Here is a 23797-nt window from a genome sequence, read left to right on the forward strand (position 1 = left end):
CAAGTCAAAGCAAAAACAAACAAACAAACAAATAATAATGGTATTGAAAAATAAATTTGACCTAATCAAAAAAAAAAAAAAAAAAAAAAATCATGTCACTCATATCTCAGGGCAACACTGCAATTATATTTATTAAGAATGGATGTATTTTAAAACAATGCTGTTCAGTAGCTTTAAATATAATGTACACGCCAGAAAAACATCTGAAAAATATATTTTTAAAAAAGTATCAGAATTAAAAGTAGTCACATTGGCTTATTGCAGATGTCCGTGCACAGCTCACAGTGATTCTCAACTCTCAAGTGTCTCTTTTAAAACTCGTAATGTTGATTGGGGGCTCAAATGTAATAGCATCTCTATGACCCTCGTGCCACTTTGCGTCAAGGGTTTGCCGACTATAATAGTGCGGTACAAACCTGGTCAAAAAGCAAAGCACTCTGAGTGAATTTAATGGCCGCTGGTTGCTCTGGGCTCTTGACCTTCTCCAAGAGGCTTCATGTTAGTCACTCTTCAAACCTTTCCAGTTGAAACTCAGCCAGATGAGATTTTAACTACGTGCAGTCTAGCTGGGAACAGCTTCGTCTCATGTATGCGCTCACATTAGTGCAGAGTTCAAATTATTGTGTAGTACCTGTATTTCAATATAAACAATTGAAGAATGCGCGTTTAAATGAATGAACTTGTATTGTCAGTAGGTGTGCAAATACTTTAAAACCATTTTTTGTTTTTACATAACACGTTTGATATAATTGGTAATCTGAAATATAAATATATATATATATATATATATTTTTTTTTTAATGATTGTGAAGTTGTCCAACTGGGCATTTATTTAACTAGCAGTGATGCTAATGAACATTTTCTGAACCCTGTTCAGGTTTAACTGTTGTCCTGTGCTACCACCCAGTGGCTACTCATTATACTGCATGAGATTTAGACCCCCCCCCCCCCCCCCAAAATAAAAAATAAAAAAATAAAAAGACATTAAGGTTCTAAGGAATTTTATTCCCAAGGAGTGGCAACTGACAGGTTCCAATTATCAAAGGAAACTTTCTATAATGCAGAATCTACAAAAGGTCTAAACACGCTACTAAACAGACCTAAGCTATCAGAAATTCTGTTGGTTCAAACAACACATCGAAATATTTTATAAACATCTTTGGAAGTGTACACTTGAATATTATAAAGGCGCAATATCAGCATAGATAAAAAGTGAAAAACAAAACATAAGGTTTGGAATATTGCACAAAATGTAATACAAAAAGGGAGATAATGTCAGTGGACAAACCAACTGCCGCTTTCAGGGTTTTCTGCGCCTGGAAATGAAACTGATTGATTAGTCCCATTATTTTGTCTTCCAATATTAAAGCTCTTAAGTCAAACACATGGGTTCTTACTTGGTGACACAATGATGCTCAACACCAGGTCCCATAGTGGAGCCAGCCCTCATCTCCATAGCAACAGCACACTGTAATGAAATCACTGTGTGAAACCCCTAATGTACAATCAACTTTCGATTTACTGATCACTATCTACTGGCTGCAAATACTGCATGAACAAAGATTACAACTGTTCTGCCTCACCAAAATTTCACGGCAGGGTTCAGATCCAAAAAAGATCCATGAGAAATGTGTTAACTGTAAATCAGTTTAATCTCTTTGGTAATACAGCAAAGCAGCCGTAAGGGTTTTGTTTAATTTTGGCTGTGGAGATGTTTTTATATGCAGCTCATTTATCATGCGCTTGACTGAACTGACACATTTTACAGACATTATCTTTGCTGGTTTGATGAAACATGACAGCATGTAAATGGAAGCAAGCCTGCTGTATGGTTGTACTGGACTGTCTCAGGAAATTAGAATACACAATATTCAAATTTTTTGAGACAGTCCTGTGTATATATACAGGACTGTCTCAGGAAATTAGAATACACAATATTCTAATTTCCTGAGACAGTCAGTCAGGACTGTCTCAGGAAATTAGAATATTGTGTATTGTGTGTATTGTGTATTCTAATTTCCTGAGACAGTCCTGTATATATACACAGGACTGTCTCAAAAAATTAGAATATTGTGTATTCTAATTTCCTGAGACAGTCCAGTATAGTGAACTCCCTCCATATTTTCTGGTTAGATATTTGTATCTGTGACACAACTTGCAGTTTTTGTGGTTGGGCCAATTTGATAAGGTGAAGTATAATAAGTTACTTCTTTGGCACCAAGAAATTATGTTGAAAGAAATTGCGACCAAATTTTCAAGTTTCCTGAAATACAAGTCAATGTTCAGTCAATCTTTAAACGTGTATTCATATATTATGTATCTAATTATTTTTAACTTAGCTGTGAGGGGAGGAAATGATATGCACGTGTTGTACAGAATTCTTGAACTACTGTGAAACAAATCGCCCAGCAGGACATCCAATAAATTCAACTGAACCGAACTCATTTGATTAGAATTAGCAGTTTTGTAGGAGCTGTTTAATAAAACTTGTCGTTGAGGTTTGCTGCAAAACTACGGTAGTCTTGAAACAAAGAATGACTCATTGTGTATTTAATAACATAACATTGCCTTCGAAAACTAGATTAATGTTGACCAATGAAAAAAATGACAGATGGGCTCAAGATATGAAATTTGTATTGTGGTGCTCACCCTTTAAAGTGCCTGTGACACGAAAAAGCATGTTTATTTCATAATACACGCGGTATTTTATGCTCCTGAATGAAATGGACCACTTGGATGTGTAAATAAGCGATCGATATATTTGTTCAATTTTTTAAATCCCGCGCTACGAAAATGACAGACTTCCGGCTTCGGTCTTGCATTGAGGAAGAGGGTGCTGTGACGTGTACGGGAGAAGGAGTGCTCTTCACTATACAGCCGTACTGTTGTATGAGAAGGACTAAGTACTCAGCTGATTTTGCGGATTAATAAGTTTATTTTTTGCATCACACCAGCCAAACGGCTGCAGAAAAATCTTGCTGTACAAGGGAGAGGCGTGTGCGCCTTTTTGGGGTTTCAAAAGTTTTGTATTATGTCAAATACTGGGATCATTTTAATATGTAGGTGGCTTGCATTTTTGTGGCTGACATGCTCCTTGTCCCCTCGGCCGACGGCTTGTCGCACCTCCCCCTGCTGGGAGAGCACTATACTCGGCTTATTTCCCTCTTCATGTGCCCGGTGTTCTGCCAAATTTTCCAACCGATCAGAAATTGCAACTTTGTGTTAAAAAAAGCCGCGAATACAGCGATTACAAATTAATAGTACAAACTTTCTTTAAAGAAAGGACTACTTACGTTTGATCATGGATGGGCATGTAAAAAGCTCTCCTCATACACATATTGTCATGTTAGCTCCATAACAACTGCAGCCGCCCTCCTCTCAGTAGTCTCTCGCGGTTTCCGACTTCGCTATGTAGTAAAGCATTATTTTGCCATATTTGTGTTGGCAGCTACGCACTCCTCCGACGTCGGCCGGTTTGTCCGGCGGTCATTGTCCAGCCGCTTCCCCGCAAACGAGCCCTCTGCCCTCAGCAGGGGAACGACGAGCTCTAAATTGTTCGCCGCAGGGCGGGTTGCCGATTGGTGAAGACAATCGACAACCCAGTCGTCATGTGAAATGACCGGGCTAGTTATGTGTGATTTTCCGCTTCGAAGACACTGAAACATCACTCGGTTCGGGTTAGCATGTTGGCTAGCTGTCACGCCTCTTGGTTTGTTTACATTCTCCGAAGCCGGGGGAGGGAAATGACATAGCACGACTTAGGTGGCATAAAATATCTTTCAAGAGGTGCGACAGTAAAGGTGAAGTCGACAGTTTTGACCATTATGTTGTAATTTTGCCATGTCGTCCTGAATAAATGCATTTTTATTATTTCATGTTCCATTTAGCACAAGACTGTTATTTGTCATGACCATGCCATTTATTTAGCTATTGGGGAAAAATGAAATGAAAAGAATATACTGTAAAAATATAGAAGAGACTGAAACAATGACATTTTGCGGCTCTCTTCGTCGCGTTTTCCTCGTTCTGCATAATTCCCCCTCAATGGGCTGAATTCTAAATCGGCTGAAATCGTTACTCCGCTGACGTCATCCACCTGTTGAGGACGCTAGAGCCCTATAATGGTAGGCATGGCTAACCGGCAGATTAAAAGACTAATTTCTCGTCATCTGCGCTTTGCTAAATTGATGTATATAATCGAATCGTCTCAAAATATGATTCTAATTCACATAATAATGCTATTTAAGACTTTTTTTCTCCTGTCGTACGCACTTTAAGGATTGAATAAATGAAGGCAATTAGTGCCGCAACACATGTAGGAAAAAAAAAAAAAAATTTATTCACTCACATGAATATATTATTTATCCTCTGCAAAAATAACTTATATTACTGAAGCATACGGACGAATTGCCATTGTCCCCATGACTGTGTCCCCATAATCCCTCCAAATGTACACCAGAATGAGCTGCAAAATTACAACCAGTGAAATACAGTTAATAAATCTTTACAGCCTATTAAATTATTCAATGACTACTATATGCGCTCTTTTATGTGCAACATAATGCAGGGAGCCTTCGAGTGACGAACGAGATCCGTTCCTACGCTGGCAACGTACAGCGAATTTCAGTCTAAGTAGGAATAGAGTCGAAATTTAGGTGAAAATACTACATATAAAAAGGTAAAATACATTAAAACACTGTATATTTTAAAATAAAAAAAGGTACTTTACTACTGCTGAGTAAAGGTGGGAATCTTGGGGCAACTAACGATTCGATTATAAATCGATTATTGATGCGCCGGACAAAGGTATTGGCACCCTTTGAAAAATCATGTGATGCTTCTCTAATTTGTGTAATTAACAGCACCTTTTGCTTACCTGTGGCACATAAGAGGTGGTGGCAATAACCTTAATCACACTTGCAGCCAGTTAGGTAAAATGGATTAAAGTTGACTCAAACTGTGTCCTGTGTCCTTGTGTGTACTACATTCAGCATGGAGAAAAGAAAAGACCAAAGAACTGTCTGAGGACTTGAAAAGCAAAGTTGTGAGGAAGCATGGGCAATCTCAAGGCTACAAGTCCATCTCCAAAGACCTGAATGTTCCTGTGTCTACCGTGCGAGGGACATCTATATATGTGGACGGAAAGCAAAAATTGACGAGAGATTTCAACAAAAGATTGTGCGGATGGTGAATAAAGAACCTCGACTAACATCCAAACAAGTTCAAGCTGTTCTGCAGTTCAAGCGTACAACAGTGTCAACCCGTACTATCCGTCGGCATCTGAATGAAAAGGGACTCTATGGTAGGATACCCAGGAAGACCCCACTTCTGACCCAGAGAGATACAAAAGCCATGTTGGAGTTTGCCAAAACTTACCCGAGAAAGCCAAAAACGTTTTGGAAGAATGTTCTCTGGTAGTAGTTTTTTGGGAAAAGGCATCAACATAGGGTTTACAGGGAAAAAATGAGGCCTTCAAAGAAAAGAACACTGTCCCCACAGTCAAACATGGCGGAGGTTCCCTGATGTTTTGGGTTTGCTCTGCTGCCTCTGGTACTAGACTACTTGACCGTGTGCGTGGCATTACGAAGTCTGAAGACTACCAACAACTTTTGCAGCATAATGTAGGGCTCAGTGTGAGAAAGCTGGGTCTCCCAGAGGTCATGGGTATTCCAGCAGGGCAATGACCCAAAACACACTTCAAAAAGCACTAGAAAATGGTTTGAGAGAAAGCACTGGGTACTTCTAAAGTGGCCAGCTATGAGTCCAGACCTGAATCCCATAGAATAACTGTGAAGAGATCTGAAAATGGCAGTTTGGAGAAGGCACCCTTCAAATCATAGAGACCCGGAGCAGTTGGCCAAAGAAGAATGGTTTAAAATTCCAGCAGAGCATTGTAAGAAACTCACTGATGGATACCGGAAGCAGTTGTTAGCAGTTATTTTGTCTAAAGGTTGTGCTAACAAGTATTAGGCTGAGGGTGCCAATACTTTTGTCTGGGCCATTTTTGGAGTTTTGTGTAAAGTGATAATGATTCCCCCCCATTCTTTTGTGTTTTTTCATTGAAAGCAACATAAATGAAGATATTACTACCAAAGCATTTGTAATTGCAATCATTTTCTGGTAGAAACTGACCATTATCTGCAGTCAGGTATTATTGTTTTTTTATCTAGCGGCATGAGTTGAACATATTTACTCTCGGTCCGTTCCTCATTGCATCCCAAAGACCGCGCCGACTGTCTTTTAGTTCCACTTTACCCAGTATGATTAAATAATCAGAATTTGGATGTTTGTGAATTGTTCTCGAATCTTCCACAGCTGAATCGTGAATAATTAAAGAATCGGAAATTTCTCACGCCTCTACTGCTGAGAGGTGGATAGAGAGCAGGTTTGTCATTAAGCGCAGCTTCATGTAGGTAAACTTACTTTTTCCCACTTTACTTATGTACTTTGCCAATTAATAAGACGAGGACCCACTGTTCAGGGCATTCAAATAATATTGTACTGACATGGAACAGCGCATGTAATGCAAATGTAGCTGAAATGGTTTTAAGGTCAGGCGACTTTATTTTATTCTTAAATTATGACAATGGTCAAGACTCAAGTTATGTATATATATATATTAGGGGTGTAATGGTACACAAAAATCTCTGTTCGGTGCATACCTCGGTTTTGAGGTCACGGTTCGGTTCATTTTCAGTACAGTAAGAAAACAAAATGCAAAAATGTGCTAGATGTTTATTACACACCTTTTTGTTTTCAACAATAGGAACATTAGCCTATACAAAGCTAGAATTCTGCTCAAAAAGTAGCGGGTATTTAAAGATAACCCAACAACAATTTGCCTTTCAGACCCCGCGTATTGGTCTGCTTTCTTTCTGAAAGAAGGAAAAAAGAAGTCCTGTACTAAAGAGAATATCAATACCAATGACAAAGATTCTAACATGTATTTTACAAATGAAATGCCTCAATGAATCATTTTTTTTCTCTTATGAACAGTTTTCAAAAACTTTATTGGTGAATTTTCTCAAGTTAAAGTGCCACACATTAATACATTTAATTGTGTAAGCAGGATCAGTGTATTATTCTTATTATGCAATTACAGGTGTTTTAGCTCATTTAAATGTATTTTATTTAAATGGGCTATTATTTATTTTATTATGTGTTTATATTTCACAAACGTGATGTAGTATTCATTTATATTGTATATTTTATGTTGTATAACTTTAGTTCCTATGTGAATATTAGTTCCTACTTGTTTTGTTGTGGTAGGAGGGTTTTGTATTGAACACGAGGCCGTGTTGGTTATTATTGTAGCAGAGAAGACCGCAGTAAATCAACAAACACAAGTCAACTGTGCCCCGATCTACCACTCAAGAGATCTGATGGACTCAAAAAGGAGGTTACGATTGCATATTAGTTTGAAAATCGACCGGAACTACCATATTATTACACGAGTGACTTCTGGCCCGATCCTAGCTAGTAGTATTGACGCAGGAGGGCCGCGTCTCGCGTCAAATAATAAACTCTGCCGTTCTTTTCGTGTGCGTCGCGTTGAGCTGCTTCCGGGACGCATCTACACGCGGCCGCACTGCGACTGGTGTGCACTGGCTGATTCTAACGCCCGCGTTTCACTGCGTTCTCGCAGCAGCCACGTTGTCGCGCCGTTGACGTTTCTGAACTGTCCTACCGTGTTGGTCCTCATTATAGTAGAGAAGACGGAGTAAATATACAGTGCTGCTCAAAAGTTTGTGAACCCCCTCAACATTTTGGAATTTTCTATTATTTCAACCTGATTTCCTAATCAATCAATTCAGTAGTTTTTTTTTGTTTTTTTAACAGTTGTGTTGTCGAGACTAAATTAAAAAGAGTTTTCATCAACTGATGTAGGTGCAAAATTGAACTGTTTGGTCACAACCAAAACCGCCATGTCTGGCGAAAAGTCAACACTGCATACCACCAAAAGAACCTTCTCCCAACAGTGAAGCATGGAGGTGGGAATGTCAAGATCTGGGCTTGCTTTTCATCCTCAGGACCTGGACAACTCCACATAGTCCAGGGAATCATGAATTCTGAGGAATATTGTCAAATCCTAGAACATAACCTGACGCCATCTGTTTTGAAGTTAAAGCTTGGCAGAAGGTGGATCATGCAACATGATAATGATCCAAAGCATTCCAGCAATACAACCAAGGAATGGCTGAAAAAGAAGAAGATTCGTGTTCTGGACTGGCCCAGTCAAAGTCCTGACCTAAATCCCATTGAAATGCTGTGGCGGGACCTGAAGCGAGCAGTTCATGCCAGACGCCCATCAAACCTCTCTCAACTGACTGCGTTCTGCAAGGAAGAATGGGCAAAAATCCCCCAAAGTAGATGTGAGAGGCTGATTAGTCACTACAGAAACCGTTTGGTTGAGGTAATCTCTGCAAAAGGAGGCGCAATATCCTATTAACTGAAGGGGTTCACATACTTTTGCACACATGATATCTGAGTTTTTCTTAAATCAACCACTTTTGTTAAATAAAGAATGACAATATAACTATTTCTTTTGTTTCAGTCCATTATTTGGAATGTCAGTATTGTGGATTTGGGTATAACTTAACATTTAATAAGGTTATTTTAGTTTTTTTTACAAAAAATCTGACCATCGCTGTGGGGTTCACAAACTTTCGAGCAGCACTGTAATCTACACAAAGAAACTGTAACCCGATCGACTCATAGCCTCGAAAAGTAAGGGTTATATTACGTAAGAAACTCGTTCGGTACGCGTCTGTTCCGAACCGACTACCACGTACCGAAACGGTTCAATACTATTACATGTACCGTTACACCCTTAATATATATATATATTTTGTGTGTGTGTGTGTTTAAAATATTTTTGAGAGTTGAGAGCCCTGGGAGCACATCGGAACTTAAGTGCCTCTTTGCTCATCCGGGATGTTTGAATGCACTTACTGTAATACTTTGATTACGTGGGTGCGCAAATTTTTAGAGTCAGCCGATTAGACCATGGGAACATGAATGTACAGGCGTCTTAAAGTCAATATGTGTTTGGTTGGGGACATTGTAACCAGAGGACTACCTGTAAACAGTTCTTTTTGGGGGGCAAACTGGAATGGATGAGTTACTTATCTATTCATTTCAATAGGAAATTGTTATTTGAGAGACAAGTACTTTGCATTACAAGTATGATCATTAAATTGTCAAAATCATTTCTCAAGGCAACCCTAAGTGAAACTTTTGGGGGTTAATTATGCAGATTTTCACTGTTTCCACCAGTGCTCGGTCCCTAAACCAAACCGAATGTATTTTCAGAATTGTGGTGGCTACCACTACCACCACAATTGAGTGTTTCAGTATATTCCATTACTTTCTGATTATAATGATCCTACCCTTTTCTCTACATCGGTCAAAGCGACTTCTTGGTCTCCACCCTCTCCTTCTGAAGATTTCCTCTTACGACTTTGGAGACAAAACAAAAAACAAAACATGGTGTTTAAAAAAATATATATATATATTTGCAGTTTATTACGGCCGAAGCATCAATACCATTCAATTGTTGTGAGTTGTTGCTTCAATGTCTCAATGTCAGTGAATTGGACAGCCTGGCCTCCTCCTCTGGTCTTCATCACGTCACCCTAGAACATATACATGTAGCTATGAGCCAAATACCTCCATGAAGTGATCAACGTTAGGAGAACTCTTCAAGCTTCCTGACCTTAATAAGTTGGGTCTTTACTTCACCATCGGAGGCAATTTCCTGATGCGTCAGCACATATCGGTCACACTTGGACAGCACCTTCTCATTGGGGGTGGACACTTTGATGGCATTCGGGATGATGGGCTGCATCACCGTTCCCAAGTCCAGGCTGGAGGACGGCTTGTGGTCCACCCACTTTTCTCCGCCGGCTGAACGGGACCGTCGGTGCAAGGGCCGAACCGGCGTGGAGGTCTATTTAGAGCATGCACATAGAAGAAACATGCTTGCATTTTTAGAGTGGAAATAATTCAACACTTTCAATTTTGAGATGAGATAAAGACCCACAGTTAGGGGCAAAAGACAAGGGAGACAGCTTCGCTCGCGTTCTATACCTTTTCTATAGAACGAGGGCAACGAGGCGAAAATCACCAACCCTCTTGCGCCGAAGCAACATGCAAAATTTAGCGCTCGTACACGTGCACACGCGGACCAGTGACGCGATATAGGACAATAGGAAATGGTTCTATTTCTGTCGCCTGGCATTAAAACCAATCAGACACAGATTTATTGATTGACCTGCAGGGAGACTGGCCAACCCGGAAATTGACATCAGCACGCCACACTTTATCAACATTGGGATTAAAACAAAAAACAAAACAAAACAAAAAAAACACTGACAACATGGATGAGTGTGTCATTTTAGCAGTGAACCTGCGTTCAGCACAGAAAATAGACCAGAACTTTTGACATGCCCTCCAAATTCATAGCCAGTCAGAGACAAGTGATGACGCACTGGCAGAGGGCAAGGCGTGTCACTGTCGCATCGCGCCCTGTGTGTTGGCTTTCATCTCAATGGCGATGCCTTTTTTCATTTCGCCATCCGCCGACCTAACACTATCCATAAAACATGAATATTTATATCATTCGCTGCCATTGATGACACTCGACCTCCAAATCGCCAGTCAAAATGATTTGGACATCAATTGCAGAGAATTTACCGTATTTTTCGGACGATACGTCGCACCTGAGTATAGACCCTGCTCACCTATGTCACAAAATGACGTGTCGCTGTATCTGGCCGCCATATTGTCCGTCATTTTTTAGCCCTATTCTCAATGGTTTCAATTAGTCGTGCATCTTATAGAGCAATTCATGGAAGCCCCGGTGTTATCTGACGGTGTAAACTCATTGGATGCGTTGCATAAAAGGCGTTATGTGGAAAAGCTTCAGTTTATCCATTCGCCAGATCCATATTTGATGCCTTAATCGATGTTTTTCGACCCGCTGTCTCTGCCTGACATCTGCTACGCTGATATTTACAACTATCTTGTCCACACAAAATCAGCCTATTCTCACGAAAGTTTGAAAAACTTTAAGACCTCGGAGGCTTATAAATACTTCGTTGCTGGTTGGGTGAAAGAGGTCCTCGTCCACGAAAATTCGGCAGGAATCTATCTTGTGCTCGGGAAGGTGAGTTACGAAATTTTCAATTCAAAATCTTTTGTTCTTGCTAACATCCACTGTCAAGTCTAATGTATTTCATGTCATTTGTCAATGGAGCTAGGGCTTTTAATGTTTATATGGTTTAACGATAGCACTCTCACTACATAAATATATAATATGTAATAAATATGAAGTGCGATAGCACTACTCCAGATTGTCCCTAGTTGAATTTATTTTTTGGCTTTTGACCTCAATAGTGAAACTGTAAATTAATTGTATGACAACTGTCTTATTATCCCCTTATAATTATATATTTTCAGGTAGTTCATTCACAACGTCTGAGTGTATGTTGTCGGCGATTAGCCTAGCAATGATCTTAATTGTGGTTGTCAGCCCAAAACCCTCTAAATATATATTAAATGCATCTTACCAGATATAAAATGACTACTACATAATCTGTGGTAATCGTTTGGAGCCCAGTTTTCTTGTCGAATTGCAGCAGCCAATCTCGCTCTCCTCTCCGGGTCTCTCGGAATCCGGTAGAACTTCAAGTCTCTCCGTCTATCTTCTCTGTTATTGCAACCGACTGCCACACACGCCTTCACCATTTTGATTATTAATGTTAACGAGCAGAAAAACACGCCATAATAGGAGGAATTTACGTAGCTGTAATGCATCAACAGTGACGAGTTGACGGACAATATGGTGCGGGGGCGTGGTTGTGACGTCATGTGAGTAGTAGAGCTGGGAATCTTTGGGCACCTAACGATTCGATTACGATTACGATTAAGATGGTCCGATTCGATTCTAAAACGATTATTGATGCACCCCCCCCCCCCTTTTTTTTTTTTTTTTTTTAATATTTTGTACATTTGTTCCAAAATTGTTCAAAAATACTCTCAGGCTAAACCAAACTACTATTTCAGTATCAAGTTAACATATAGCAGTAAAAAAATATACAAAAATAACAGTAAATAAAAAACTCCAGTCCCCATTCTGTATCAGCAGCTTTAAACTACATTCAATTGATTTAATGTTGTGAATCAACCGTTAAAGTTGTTAAAATTGCTCCCGTAAATCCATAATTTCCCTTTTGTCAACTTTCGACATGTGAAAGTTTTAAAACTATTTTAAAGATAGATTCAAGTCAATATTTTACCGATTTAGGAGTATTTTAGATAAAAAGTTAATTAGGTTTGTTTGGAAGGTTCGCTACAACAGCCTTGGAATTTGGATGTTTGTGAATCGTTCTCGAATCTTCCACGGCCGAATCGCGAATAATCTAAGAATCGGAAATTTTGCACACCTCTAGTGAGTAGGGTCTATAAGTTGCACCAGCCAAAAAATGCGCAATGAAAAGGAAAAAATTATATACAAGGCGCACCGGAGTATAAGTCGCTTTTTTGGGAGGAAATTTATTTGATAGAATCTAGCACCAAGAACAGTCATGTCATCTTGAAAGGCAATTTAAAATACAATAGAAAACAACAGGCTGAAAGGTGTACGGTATGCTAACATTTCATGACGCTAGAAGTTAGATCGGGCCTAAAAAAAATCCAGCCCGACCTGACCGGCCCGCTGGTATTAAAGCCCAACGCGGCCCGAGCCCGATCAATTAACTTGATTTGCTTGCCCCAGCCCGAAAAAAAAAAACCCCATAAATGTTATGTTTTATTTGTAGGCATGAGCCTGGAAAAAAAACGAAATTTTGTTTTATTTGTGAGTACTCAGGAGGAGGAGGAAATGCGATGCGTGGTTGCGTTTTGTGTGATCACGTTTGTGACGATGCCGGTGCATAGATGCATAATGATAACACATTAAAGCCTGTCTTTTGTAACGAATTCTCCCAGTGAAACAAGACTAAGATGGATAATCAATAAACATTTATATTTTTTATATTTGCGTGTCTGTTCTAACATGCAAATAGTGGATTTGACATTTATTTTAATCTCCAGAAAAAAACAAAAGTTTTCTCAATGTTTAAATAGTCTACATATTTTTTATTATAAATGCATTTACACAACAAAATGACGCTGGAAAAGTTAGTTAAAAATATTTCTCATATGAGACCAAAGCGCCACATTCGTTTACATTCAGCGAAGCCGACACAGGTTTCCGTATCTTCAACAATCAATTTGAATCCTTTCCATATTCCACTCCTACCGCAGTTGTTTGCTTTTCAATTCCCCTGTCTTTAGTTTGTTTTTCCACTTCTATAGACCCTACTCACCTACGTCACAAAATGACGTGTCGCTGTATCCGGCCGCCATATTGTCCGTATTTTTTAGACTTATTCTCATTGTTTTCAATTAGTCGTGCAAGTTATAGAGCAATTCATGGAAGCCCCGGTGTTATCTGACGCTGTAAACTCATTGGATGCGTTGCATAAAAGGCGTTATGTGGAAAAGCTTCAGTTTATCCATTCGCCAGATCCATATTTGATGCCTAAATCGATGTTTTTCGACCCGCTGTCTTCGCCGTCTTTGCCTGACATCTGCTAGCTACCCTGATATTTACAACTATCTTGTCCACACAAAATCAGCCTATTCTCACGAAAGTTTGCAAAACTTTAAGAGCTTGGAGGCTTATAAATACTTCGTTGCTGGTTGGGTGAAACAGGTCCTCGTCCACGCAAATTCGGCAGGAATCTATCTTGTGCTCGGGAAGGTGAGTTACGAAATTTTCAATTCAAAATCTTTTGTTCTTGCTAACATCCACTGTCAAGTCTAATGTATTTCATCTCATTTGTCAATGGAGCTAGGGCTTTTAATGTTTATATGGTTTAGCGATAGCACTCTCACTACATACATATATAATATATAATAAATATGAAGTGCGATAGCACTACTCCAGATTGTCCCTAGTTGAATTTATTTTTTGGCTTTTTACCTCAATAGTGAAACTATAAATTAATTGTATGACAACTGTCTGAATATCCCCTTATAATTATATATTTTCAGGTAGTTCATTCACAACGTCTGAGTGTATGGTGTCGGCGATTAGCCTAGCAATGATCTTAATTGTGGTTGTCAGCCCCAAACCCTCTAAATATATCTTAAATGCATCTTACCAGATATAAAATGACTACTACATAATCTGTGGTGGTCGTTTGGAGCCCAGTTTTCTCGTCGAATTGCAGCAGTCAATCTCGGTCTCCTCTCCGGGTCTCTCGGAATACGGTAAAACTTCAAGTCTCTCCGTCTATCTTCTCTGTTTTTGCAACCGACCGCCACACACGACTTCACCATTTTGATTATTAATGTTAACGAGCAGAAAAACACAAGCGCTAATGCATTAACATGACGAGTATACGGACAACATGGCGCGGGGGCATGGCTGTGACGTCACGTGAGTAGGGTCTATAGCTGCTCCATATCGAAAAGGAAATACCAGGATGCTCACGGAGAGGAAGATTGAAAAGAGCGGGGCCACTGCGTTCACGTGCGCAGGCATACACAGCGCCTTCTGTTTTATCCAAATTATTTATTTCATTTAACATCCATACATCGTTTAAGTATAAATATGTGAATATATATATATTTTTTAAAAAAGCAAGAGAGAAGTCGGCCTGACCCAATCGTAAATAATCACATATAAGTTGTTCCAGAGTATAAGGCGTACCCTATGCCAAACTATGAAAAAGATAAAAAAAACGCGACTTATAGTCCGAAAAATACGGTAGATACAGATCAACCCCTCCCAAACCAAAGACACACACCAATTTTAGTTCCAAAAAGGACTGCATTTACGTGATTGTTGAATTTTGGTGGCTAGGCCTGGCAGCCTGTCGGGCTTATGAAGCAGTGAGGGTGAAACCCTGTAATTTATTACAAAAAATATGGTTTTCCCTATGCTAGCATACCGTTGGTGAGGGTGAGGCAGATCTCTTTGCGGGCAGGGGGACAGGCTCCTCCTTGGGAGGTGGTTTGGGTTGAGTCCGACGGGGTGGTGGCTCAGGGCGACTTGGGGTCTTGCCCTCAGTCACAATGGCTTTGAGCTGCTTCAGCTTCTCATCTTTCACCCACAATTTGTTCTGCATCTCCTGTTGCATTGCGTTCACACGCCGCTCCTGCATTGTGTGAGGAAAGCTCCGCATCAGTACATAATTGTGTGGCCATCACAAAAATGTGACATTTTTTGAGGGACAGACACTCACACATTCTTTTTCCCACTTGTGTTGAGTATCTGTGACGGCCCCTTGCATGCGCTGCTCCATGCGCCTCTTCTCAGATTGCTCTCTTTGCAACCTTTGCTCTCTGGTTTCTAACTCTTGCTGCAGCGAACGCTTGTCGTCCTCATAGACTTGGGCCGTTTTTTGAAGAATGTCAATCTAGAAAAGGAACATGAGTGATGTCGTTAGGAACAGTAAAGTCAGAGAAGCCAGGTCTGGAAAAAGAACTCACTTTATGTTCAAGCATCTTTGCTTTTTTCTCCAGCCGGTCAATTTCTGCTTTGTTGTTTTGGATGTGCTTGTCCTTTTCTAAGAGCTTGTTGTTCTGTTCTTGAATGTAGTTCTCTTTGGAATTAATATTGCCGTCAAGCTGTTGTAGGAGAGACATCATGGTGCTTGCTAAAAGACCAAGAGAAGGAAATAAACAAAGATTGTTCTGGATTCAAAGACAAGAGTGGGTGATCTCAAACATGAGCAGGCACCTGACTTGTTGTAATCTTCTAACATGGTTTGTCTGATCCTGTGTCTGTTCTGCAGTGCCTCAATCAATCTTGGCAAGGTGATATCATCGTGAGCATCTGCGACCTCAGTGGAGGGGATTGGAGGAAGGCTGTGCATCGCAAGGTTCAAAACTGAGGGGATATCTAGAAAAAAAACAAAAAAACATTAAAATTAGCATTTTCAATGTGAAAAATATATATTTTTTTAACTTTGACGTTCTACATCTGATAATACACCTGTTTGGTTGACACCATCATCTTTGTGAAGCAAGATTTTTTTTGAAACATCTGCATGGTATGGTGTACGCAACGATTTTACATAATCCAGTTTTACCTCTATTTACATATTACCTATGTCCATTGGACCACCACGCTCCTCCAATTTCCGAGACAGTTCATCTTTGAAAGCCTGGTTTCTATGTCGGCGTCCTGGCGTAAAGCCACAGATGGGTCTGTCTATTGGCCGTGCTACTTCCACTTCCTGTGTCATCTCCGCAAAGCGCATAACCAGCTGGAGGGGGTAAAAATAAAATCTAAATAAATACCATGTTTAAAAAAGAGGGAATTAGCCTTTTAACCCTTTACTGGGCAAGTGAGTATTATTAATTTTTTTTTTTAAATCGTAGCTTCATAAAGAGTTAGGTCTTGTCGGCCACAATTGTATACCAAATGTCTATATTATGGCCTTCCTGAATGAAAACTTAATATCCACAAATTGTATGTGAAGGCCAGGTCTCAATTATATATATTTCATTGATTTAAATTTTTTTATATAAATACTAAATAAAATATTTAAAAATAATAATTATGAATTAGAGAGAAATACACCTTGGTATTAGCTCCCAATAAGTCTAAAGTTGAGAATAAATGAAATAATAACAGTCTGTTTTATGTTAAAAAAAATAAAACAAAACTGCAAATATTCTCTTTAAGCCATTTTTCAAAATAAAAGATAAATAACAGACTATTTGATGTTATTTTTGTCTTGTTATTTCTAATTTTTAAAGTTTAACAATAAATAAGGCAACATTGACTAAATGCCTGCCAATGACAATAATAGACTAGAATAGGGATGTCCCAGATCCGATCACGTGATTGGAAATCTGGCCCCTCGCCATATTTCAGAGGATCATAATCAGATGAAAAGGATCGGGTTTTTAATTTTTTCTTTTTTTCAGATTCAGAATATTTATTGTCATTGTTACAAAAAAAAAAGCACAACGAAACTTTGTTTGGAGCATCCATCCAGCTCATACAGCTAAGTCGGTAAAGTGCAAAGTGCAAACCCATAAAATAAATACCCATCAGTACCAAGTGTAAACATTGACACAGTTTTGGACATATGTACAGCAAAGATTCAACAGCAGCATGAGGTCGAATCTTTAAGTGCTAAAATCTAACAAAAGAATCCAGGAATGCAAAGGCATTGCCAAAAGAAACAAAAATATATATGTTTTAAACTCAAGAAACCCTCCCGAAAAAACGGATTGTTTCAAACTTTTTTCCCCTCCTTTTTATTTGAATAAAACCTTTTTTGGAGGTGGGTATCGGATCAGGACTCGGTATCAGCAGATTCTCAAAATAGGTGACTGACTCGGACGCAAAAATATGTGATCAGGACATCCCTAGTTCAAATCAGTTAAACTGGACGGACTGGCTGTAAATGCTCATATTTTAGTGCCAATGACGGTGCTAGACGTCCAATCCATTGTGACTGGTGTCTGGAACACTCAAAATGGATTGGGTGCCTAGTGCCGTCACTGGAAGCCTATGAATTAAATGACTAAATTAAAGCGCATGTTGAGCTGACCAAGGTTTCTTCGTAATCGCCAGCCTTTGGGTTGACGCAGACAATCATCTTGACTTTGCCTTCTCCATCAAAATAGTTCTTGAATAAGTGGGTGACTTTGGAGTCTCTGTAGGGAACCATCTAGTGGAGAAACCTAAAGTCAGTCACATTGTGGACTAAAGTTGATAAGTAATACACTTTAACCAAACACCAACCCTGTTTGTGCCACACATCTGGTTCTCTCGGAGGATCTCGATACACGTCCGCAGGGTAAGTAGAGACTGATTGATGTTTCCTGCAAGGCAACACATGCAGCTTAGGGAAGAATGAAGGGAAATCTGAAAAAAAAAAAAAAAAAAAAAAAAAAAAAAAAAAAAAAAAAAAACAAGCTTTTAAATCCTACCAGCTTCACGTATACGAGTGCCCTCGGCTCCTGTCCTCCCAGTTCGCTCGCTCCCTGCCAAGTCCACCAAACACAGCTGACTGACTGTCACCTGATTCTTCTCATTCAAATAAGTAACGAGCGAAAAAGAGGAGAGGGGGAAAAAAAGTTAAAACGCAAGTTCACACAAGTCACAGTAAACTTTAGCTTACCGGCAGGATGGTGTCCCCATCTGCATCCAGAGGAGCCTGCGCCAGCTTGATGGTGAAAACACTGTGGGAGCGACTGGACTCTCTGTTTAGACGGGTGTTAGCCACCTTCCTTTTTTTCTGACCTAGAGTGCCATCACACATCAGCGGGATTTTCAACATTTACTACCAGAGATACAATCTTATGACTCTATATTGAAACTCTTGCGTAGCCTGCTCAGAGAGAAGATTAACTGCAGTCACTTCCTAGTCAGAGTTGACCCAGAGACCAACAATACCAAGTCAGATTGATCTAAGATCATCAACGCAGAAACGCCTGACCTTTACATTACAATTTCTGCCACTCACCTTTCCAAAACACTTGAAACGCCTCCTCAGCAGATTTGACTTCCACCTCCATACAACCGGCAACATACATGTTGTGGTTCTGGTCCTCTCGGAGAATTCTAGACTGCGGCGGTCTGTGTTAGGAGAGAGGAGTGGGACAAGTCTCAAAGACGATTACATGTGAAGCAAAGCTTTTGATCATATGGAAAGAAGAGGGGGGAAACAGCAATGCTGTTTTCAGCACATTTGGGAAGTTTGCCATGACAAAGACAGCAAGCGGCAGGGAGGCAACATCAGGCGGAAAGGATGCCGTTGCTGGATATGTGTTAATTTTTTTTACTCCTCTTGATTTCCTGTCACAAAATTAGGTGCACCTGCACAATTCAGATGTGGTCATGAAGTATGTCTTGAGTCTTGACGAAAGAAAAATTACAAAACTTTTTTTTTAATGCATTACTGAGTTATCTGAATGCATTGCATTAGTCTAGACTGAGTATAGTTTGGAAAGGATCTCATTAGATAGAGATGTCACTATTAACTCATTGGCTCCCATTGACAGTTATAGACAAAACTGATCTGCTCTTAAAGTTTTTACTTTGACCATAGAGTAACTGGCACACTCAATTAAATATGGTTTTTTTTTAATAATTAAATTGAGTGTTAAACCTTTTTTGTTTTCTAATCATTTTTGTTTTATTAATTCACAATTCATTACATGTTGTTAATTTCAAAATGCATTTTTATTTATTTATAGACAATTAAAACTGATAAAAAAATTTTTGCCCCATGTTCTATTGCATGAAGGTTTTAATTTTTGATTGATTTCAAATTTGCCATCGTCCCCCCCCCCCCTATATCCATATTTTTTCACCCAATACCACTTTTCAATTCTTTCCATAGTTATATACGCCTTTCTGCAATGTTGTCAACATTAGCTTCTCATAGTTGACTGATTTTCACATATTGGAACACTACGGCAGCAGTGCAGTATACTGCAACTCACATTGTTGGTCTCCTGTGTCTGCAGTTGTTTAAAACAAGGGATAACCAGTATTATTTTGCTACATATTGCAACTTTGGGGCTTTACAAGTGCCCGCCAAATCCGCACTTTGTTAGAGATATTGCTTTGTCATCATTTTGCATTGCAAAATAAAAGGGAAAAAATTGATTTGCCCCAAAAAAAGAGCTCAGACAAAAATCTTAAAATCAGATTACAAAAAAATAATAATAACATTAAGTTTTTTTTAAATTCCCCAAAACAGTTACTTGTTTTGTGAACGGTTGACATTATTTCTCTAAATAAATCATTGCCTGATATTGACGGTGAAAGATGCTATCCATTTTGATTAGGCCTGAATGATATTGGGAAAAACTATTGCTGCGATTTTTTTTGGGTTTGCGATATATTGCGATATTATATTGCGATATTAAAAAAAAAATTATATATATTTTTTTCAAGATATTTTCACAAGATGACTTAAATAGCTGTTTGGAAAGACTTTAGATCACCACAGTGTACAGTCATCCCTTGTTTTTTGCGGTTAATGGGGACCAGCACCCGCCGTGATAAGTGAAAAACCGCGAAGTAGCCCACCCCCCCATTTTAATTTTTTTTTTTTGTGTGTGTGTTTTTTGTGCCCAATGTATTTATTCAGATTTAGCATTGGAAAGAGATACATACAGGTTGACCCCAAAAAAAGTTTACACTCAGTTGACTGCTTGTTTAAAAGCCATTGAAACATATCTAAATAGGTTGTCATGCTTAAGTGATTCATTAAGGTCACTCAATGCAGCTGGTAATCTCTCGTCTCTACAATTCCTGTGCTTCTGCTGAAAATGAAGAAAACTTTAACTGTACCTGAATTGCTGCGTGCCGGTCTGACACCTACTGAGATTGCAGCAAATCTGAGAATATCCAGATGTGCAGTCTACAAAGTTAAAAAGAAGCTGAAAGATATTGGAACAGCCTCACGAAAACCTGGGTCTGGAAGTGCCGATCTGTGCGGACCAAAAAGTTGATTGACAAGGTGATATGTGGCCACCCCAGAGTCCAGATCTCAATCCCCTGGATTATAGCATATGGGCAACTGTGGAGGACAGTGCCTGTAAGAAGCCACAAACTTCTGTGGCAGCCTTGGAGAAGTCCATTGTTAGATCTTGGGAAAAGATGACAGCATCCTACATAAAGAAGCGTTCCGCAGGCGCCTGGAGGCTGTTGTGACACTTAAGGGAGGACACATTGAAAAATAGAGTGTACTGTACATGTTCTTTACAATAATGTATAATTTGTGATTCAATTCTAATTCTAAGCTGAATAAACATGGCATTTAAGTTGTATTATGGCAGTGTAAACTTTTTTTTGGGTCACCGTGTATAAGACATGTTTTTTTCTCACTCCAAAGAAGTTTGCTTCTTTGGCCAGATCAAAGCCATTGTTGTGCCGCAGTGATTGAGAGGATCAAAAGGCTGGGAGAGGGAGGGTAGGAGGCTGTGCGCAGACCAGAAAGTGAGGCGTATGTGGATCAAAAAAAAGAAAAACTATCGCACGTGCTTGCGATGGGACTATTGCGCACACGCGCATCGCGATGGCGATGTTTAAACGATATATCGTTCAGGCTTAATTTTGATTGAATAGGGTGGCAATCATTTGCTGCAAGCCAGACCCAGTTCAAATGGACTGAACTTCTATCGCCATCAATATCACTAAACCGTTCAGTTTCTGCCACCCCAGTTCAAATGGATTCAACGTCCATCCCTGTCAACGGCAGTGAATGAGTTAATAAGGTCTCAAAGAGTTTGTTTGACCGCCCCACCACCCGACATTACTGACTGCGTGAATATATCCAGCAATGGCAAAGTTTTGAGGCACAGTTTGCACATTAATGTGCAACTGAAAAACTAAATGTGATGGAAAACCTCATTTATATCATGCAGAAATTGTACTGAGTACAAACTATGAAGTAGTAAGTTTTCCATCGGGCTTTAAATTTGGTGTACAGTATGTTCACTGGTCACATACATGAACTCAGTGTTCTGACGCACAGGTGTGCCTCCAGCATTCCACCTAGTTAGAAGAAAATACAAAAAATTCACATTCATCTTCTTCCATTTAATCTACTTTAATGGAATATGTTGTGGTAGTTCTCATGTCAAACTGATCATTTGATTTTCTGGAACTCACTTGGGCCTGATTGCATCTTCCGTGTTTTCCTCCAGAAGATCATAGATGTAATTGTTGTAGATTTCAATGTAGGACACAAAGACGCTGTAGCTGCTGTCCTCATCCACGTCGTCGGCTTTACAGGCTTCCGCCATCTTAATCATGTCAGCAATCTCGGGATCGAGCTTCTGTCTGAAGCCAAAGTTGAAAATTCCATCTCAAAGTTAAGAATCACTTACACAGAAGCAAATTAAAGGACTTGTACCTGGATGAGGACAATTTGGGAAGACACGCATTATCTCGCCTTTGACGGTCCAAGAGGGCATCAACGTCATTCTGGACCTCGATGCCATTTCTGTCATCTGACTTAAATACCTGTAAGAACAAATGATGTTTGGTCAAATGTGTTATGAGAATAAATGCAAGTACAGAGATTTCAGTGCAGCCCTTACATATCTCTTGGCCTGGAAGTCCCCGATGCTGTTGAAGAGCATGTCAAGAGAGCGAGGAAGAAGTCCACCAAGGCCTGGAGATCCGGTCATGGTGAAAGTCTTCCCACTTCCTGTTACCCCATATGTAAAGAGAAGGCCTGCAATGGGCAACAGAGACATAAGCCCCTTACAAACATATGATGAAGTCCGCTTGTGTAACTGTACAGTGGTACCTCACATACAAAGTTAATTTGTTCTAGGGTGTTGTTTGTAAGTCTAAACGGTCGTATGTCGAGCAGGATATTCCCATACGAATGCATTATAATTCCATTATAATCAGGGGTGCACATAAGTGGTCCGCATGCGCTCATGCGTACCGGACGTAGACAAACGCGCTGGCCCTTAACGACTTCCATACGCTTTTGTGTACCGATGGCTGACCATCGTATTTGCGGCGGACACAAGAAAATAACTTCTCAAAATATCAAAGAGGCAGGCCACACTGAGTAATTACTTCCGTGTTCCCCCACCCCCGTCAAAAGACAGACAGACGACAGAGACGTCACCGGAGCTACCGAAAAAAAGGACTTTTGCTGAAAAGTAGGAGGTACCATGGCTAGAAGCAAATAATGTCGCCGATAAGAGCAGCGCATTTTATGTGGGTCAAAGAATTTCAGCCATCCAAACTTTGAAAAGCACGAAAAAAACAGAGAGCATGTGACAATTAAGCAAACTATCGATGTCAAACAGGACCCCGCTCGCCCTATGGACAAGTGGCGGAATAAAGGTAATGAACAGCGACATGCACTGACAAACGTGTTTTTGCTCGCATTTTACAAAGCTAAACATGCACGTTCAATAAGGTCTTATGAGGAGGACATCCCACTTTTAAAAGGGCTTGGAGTTAATGTGGGAGCCGCATAATGCCCTTTATTTTGAATTGGTGCTTTTTATTTCTTTACATTTCAAAGTAATGGCAATTTTGTTATGCCAGTTGATGTTAATCAAGCATTAATTGTTAATATAATTAATTAAAGTTAATTGGCTCTAAGTAAAGCTTGTCATAAAATTATCGCATCAGGCGGGTTGGCTCTCAAGCTCAATGAGGACCAAGTCACATCTCCAGGTCCTCCTATGAGAACCTGGGCAAAAAAATTATGTGCACCCCTGATTATAATCCTTAATAAATACTGCTGTTACTGTTGCAAATAGCAATTAGAAAGAGCAAAACAAATAATGAATGAAAATCGGAATAATAAAATAATAGTAGTAGCAGAGGTTGCGCTAGACTTTTTCGTTGTCTGTCATTTTGACTGACAGGGTCATAAAAATCCGGTCATAATCTATTTTTACCCGTCACTTAAATTTTTAAAATGATGATAATGACATTGTGGTGACCCCTTGTTTGGCATAATTCACCTTCCGTACTTGTGTGTCCATTTGGCCGAGTGCGTTAGCGGCTACGACAGTCACGTGACAGAGACACTTAAGAGCCGCGCGCGTTCCGGCTTGAATAGAGAGTTCACAGAGAGCAGCAGAGCTACAGCGGCTGGACACAGCTATTCGAGCTAACAAGACTCTTAACATTGCATACCGCTTCAACATATTCAATAGTATTTGGTTTTCATTCCTTTTAAATTAATATTCTGTCCGAACAAGCTTAACAGAGAATCCACACCATGCCACC

General features: G+C 39.7%; 1 protein-coding gene and 1 non-coding gene across 3 annotated transcripts in view; both read right to left on the bottom strand.

The window, feature by feature from the left end:
- Positions 1 to 997: 997 nt before the first annotated feature.
- Positions 998 to 23797, bottom strand: part of kif23 (kinesin family member 23) — a 28620-nt gene continuing 5820 nt past the window's right edge. Inside the window, exons 6-24 of one of the 2 annotated variants that reach the window (XM_057837161.1) lie at positions 22132 to 22268; positions 21945 to 22054; positions 21701 to 21871; positions 21539 to 21583; positions 18540 to 18652; positions 18195 to 18316; positions 18004 to 18100; positions 17816 to 17895; positions 17622 to 17741; positions 16163 to 16322; positions 15794 to 15955; positions 15544 to 15710; positions 15297 to 15470; positions 15003 to 15209; positions 9716 to 9949; positions 9547 to 9635; positions 9390 to 9459; positions 1398 to 1468; positions 998 to 1316 (exon numbers count right to left, since the gene is read on the bottom strand). In XM_057837161.1, the coding sequence (XP_057693144.1) occupies positions 1301 to 1316; positions 1398 to 1468; positions 9390 to 9459; positions 9547 to 9635; positions 9716 to 9949; positions 15003 to 15209; positions 15297 to 15470; positions 15544 to 15710; positions 15794 to 15955; positions 16163 to 16322; positions 17622 to 17741; positions 17816 to 17895; positions 18004 to 18100; positions 18195 to 18316; positions 18540 to 18652; positions 21539 to 21583; positions 21701 to 21871; positions 21945 to 22054; positions 22132 to 22268 (2345 nt within the window). In that variant the 3' untranslated portion in view covers positions 998 to 1300. The remainder of the gene's footprint in view (positions 1317 to 1397; positions 1469 to 9389; positions 9460 to 9546; positions 9636 to 9715; positions 9950 to 15002; positions 15210 to 15296; positions 15471 to 15543; positions 15711 to 15793; positions 15956 to 16162; positions 16323 to 17621; positions 17742 to 17815; positions 17896 to 18003; positions 18101 to 18194; positions 18317 to 18539; positions 18653 to 21538; positions 21584 to 21700; positions 21872 to 21944; positions 22055 to 22131; positions 22269 to 23797) is intronic. The other variant, XM_057837162.1, reaches the window with a different exon arrangement.
- LOC130916908 (Z30 small nucleolar RNA) lies at positions 18405 to 18501 on the bottom strand. Its single transcript, XR_009063385.1, has one exon. It is a non-coding gene; the product is annotated as a Z30 small nucleolar RNA (small nucleolar RNA).

The sequence above is a fragment of the Corythoichthys intestinalis genome, chromosome 5 (assembly GCF_030265065.1).
Source record: "Corythoichthys intestinalis isolate RoL2023-P3 chromosome 5, ASM3026506v1, whole genome shotgun sequence".
NCBI lineage: Eukaryota > Metazoa > Chordata > Actinopteri > Syngnathiformes > Syngnathidae > Corythoichthys > Corythoichthys intestinalis.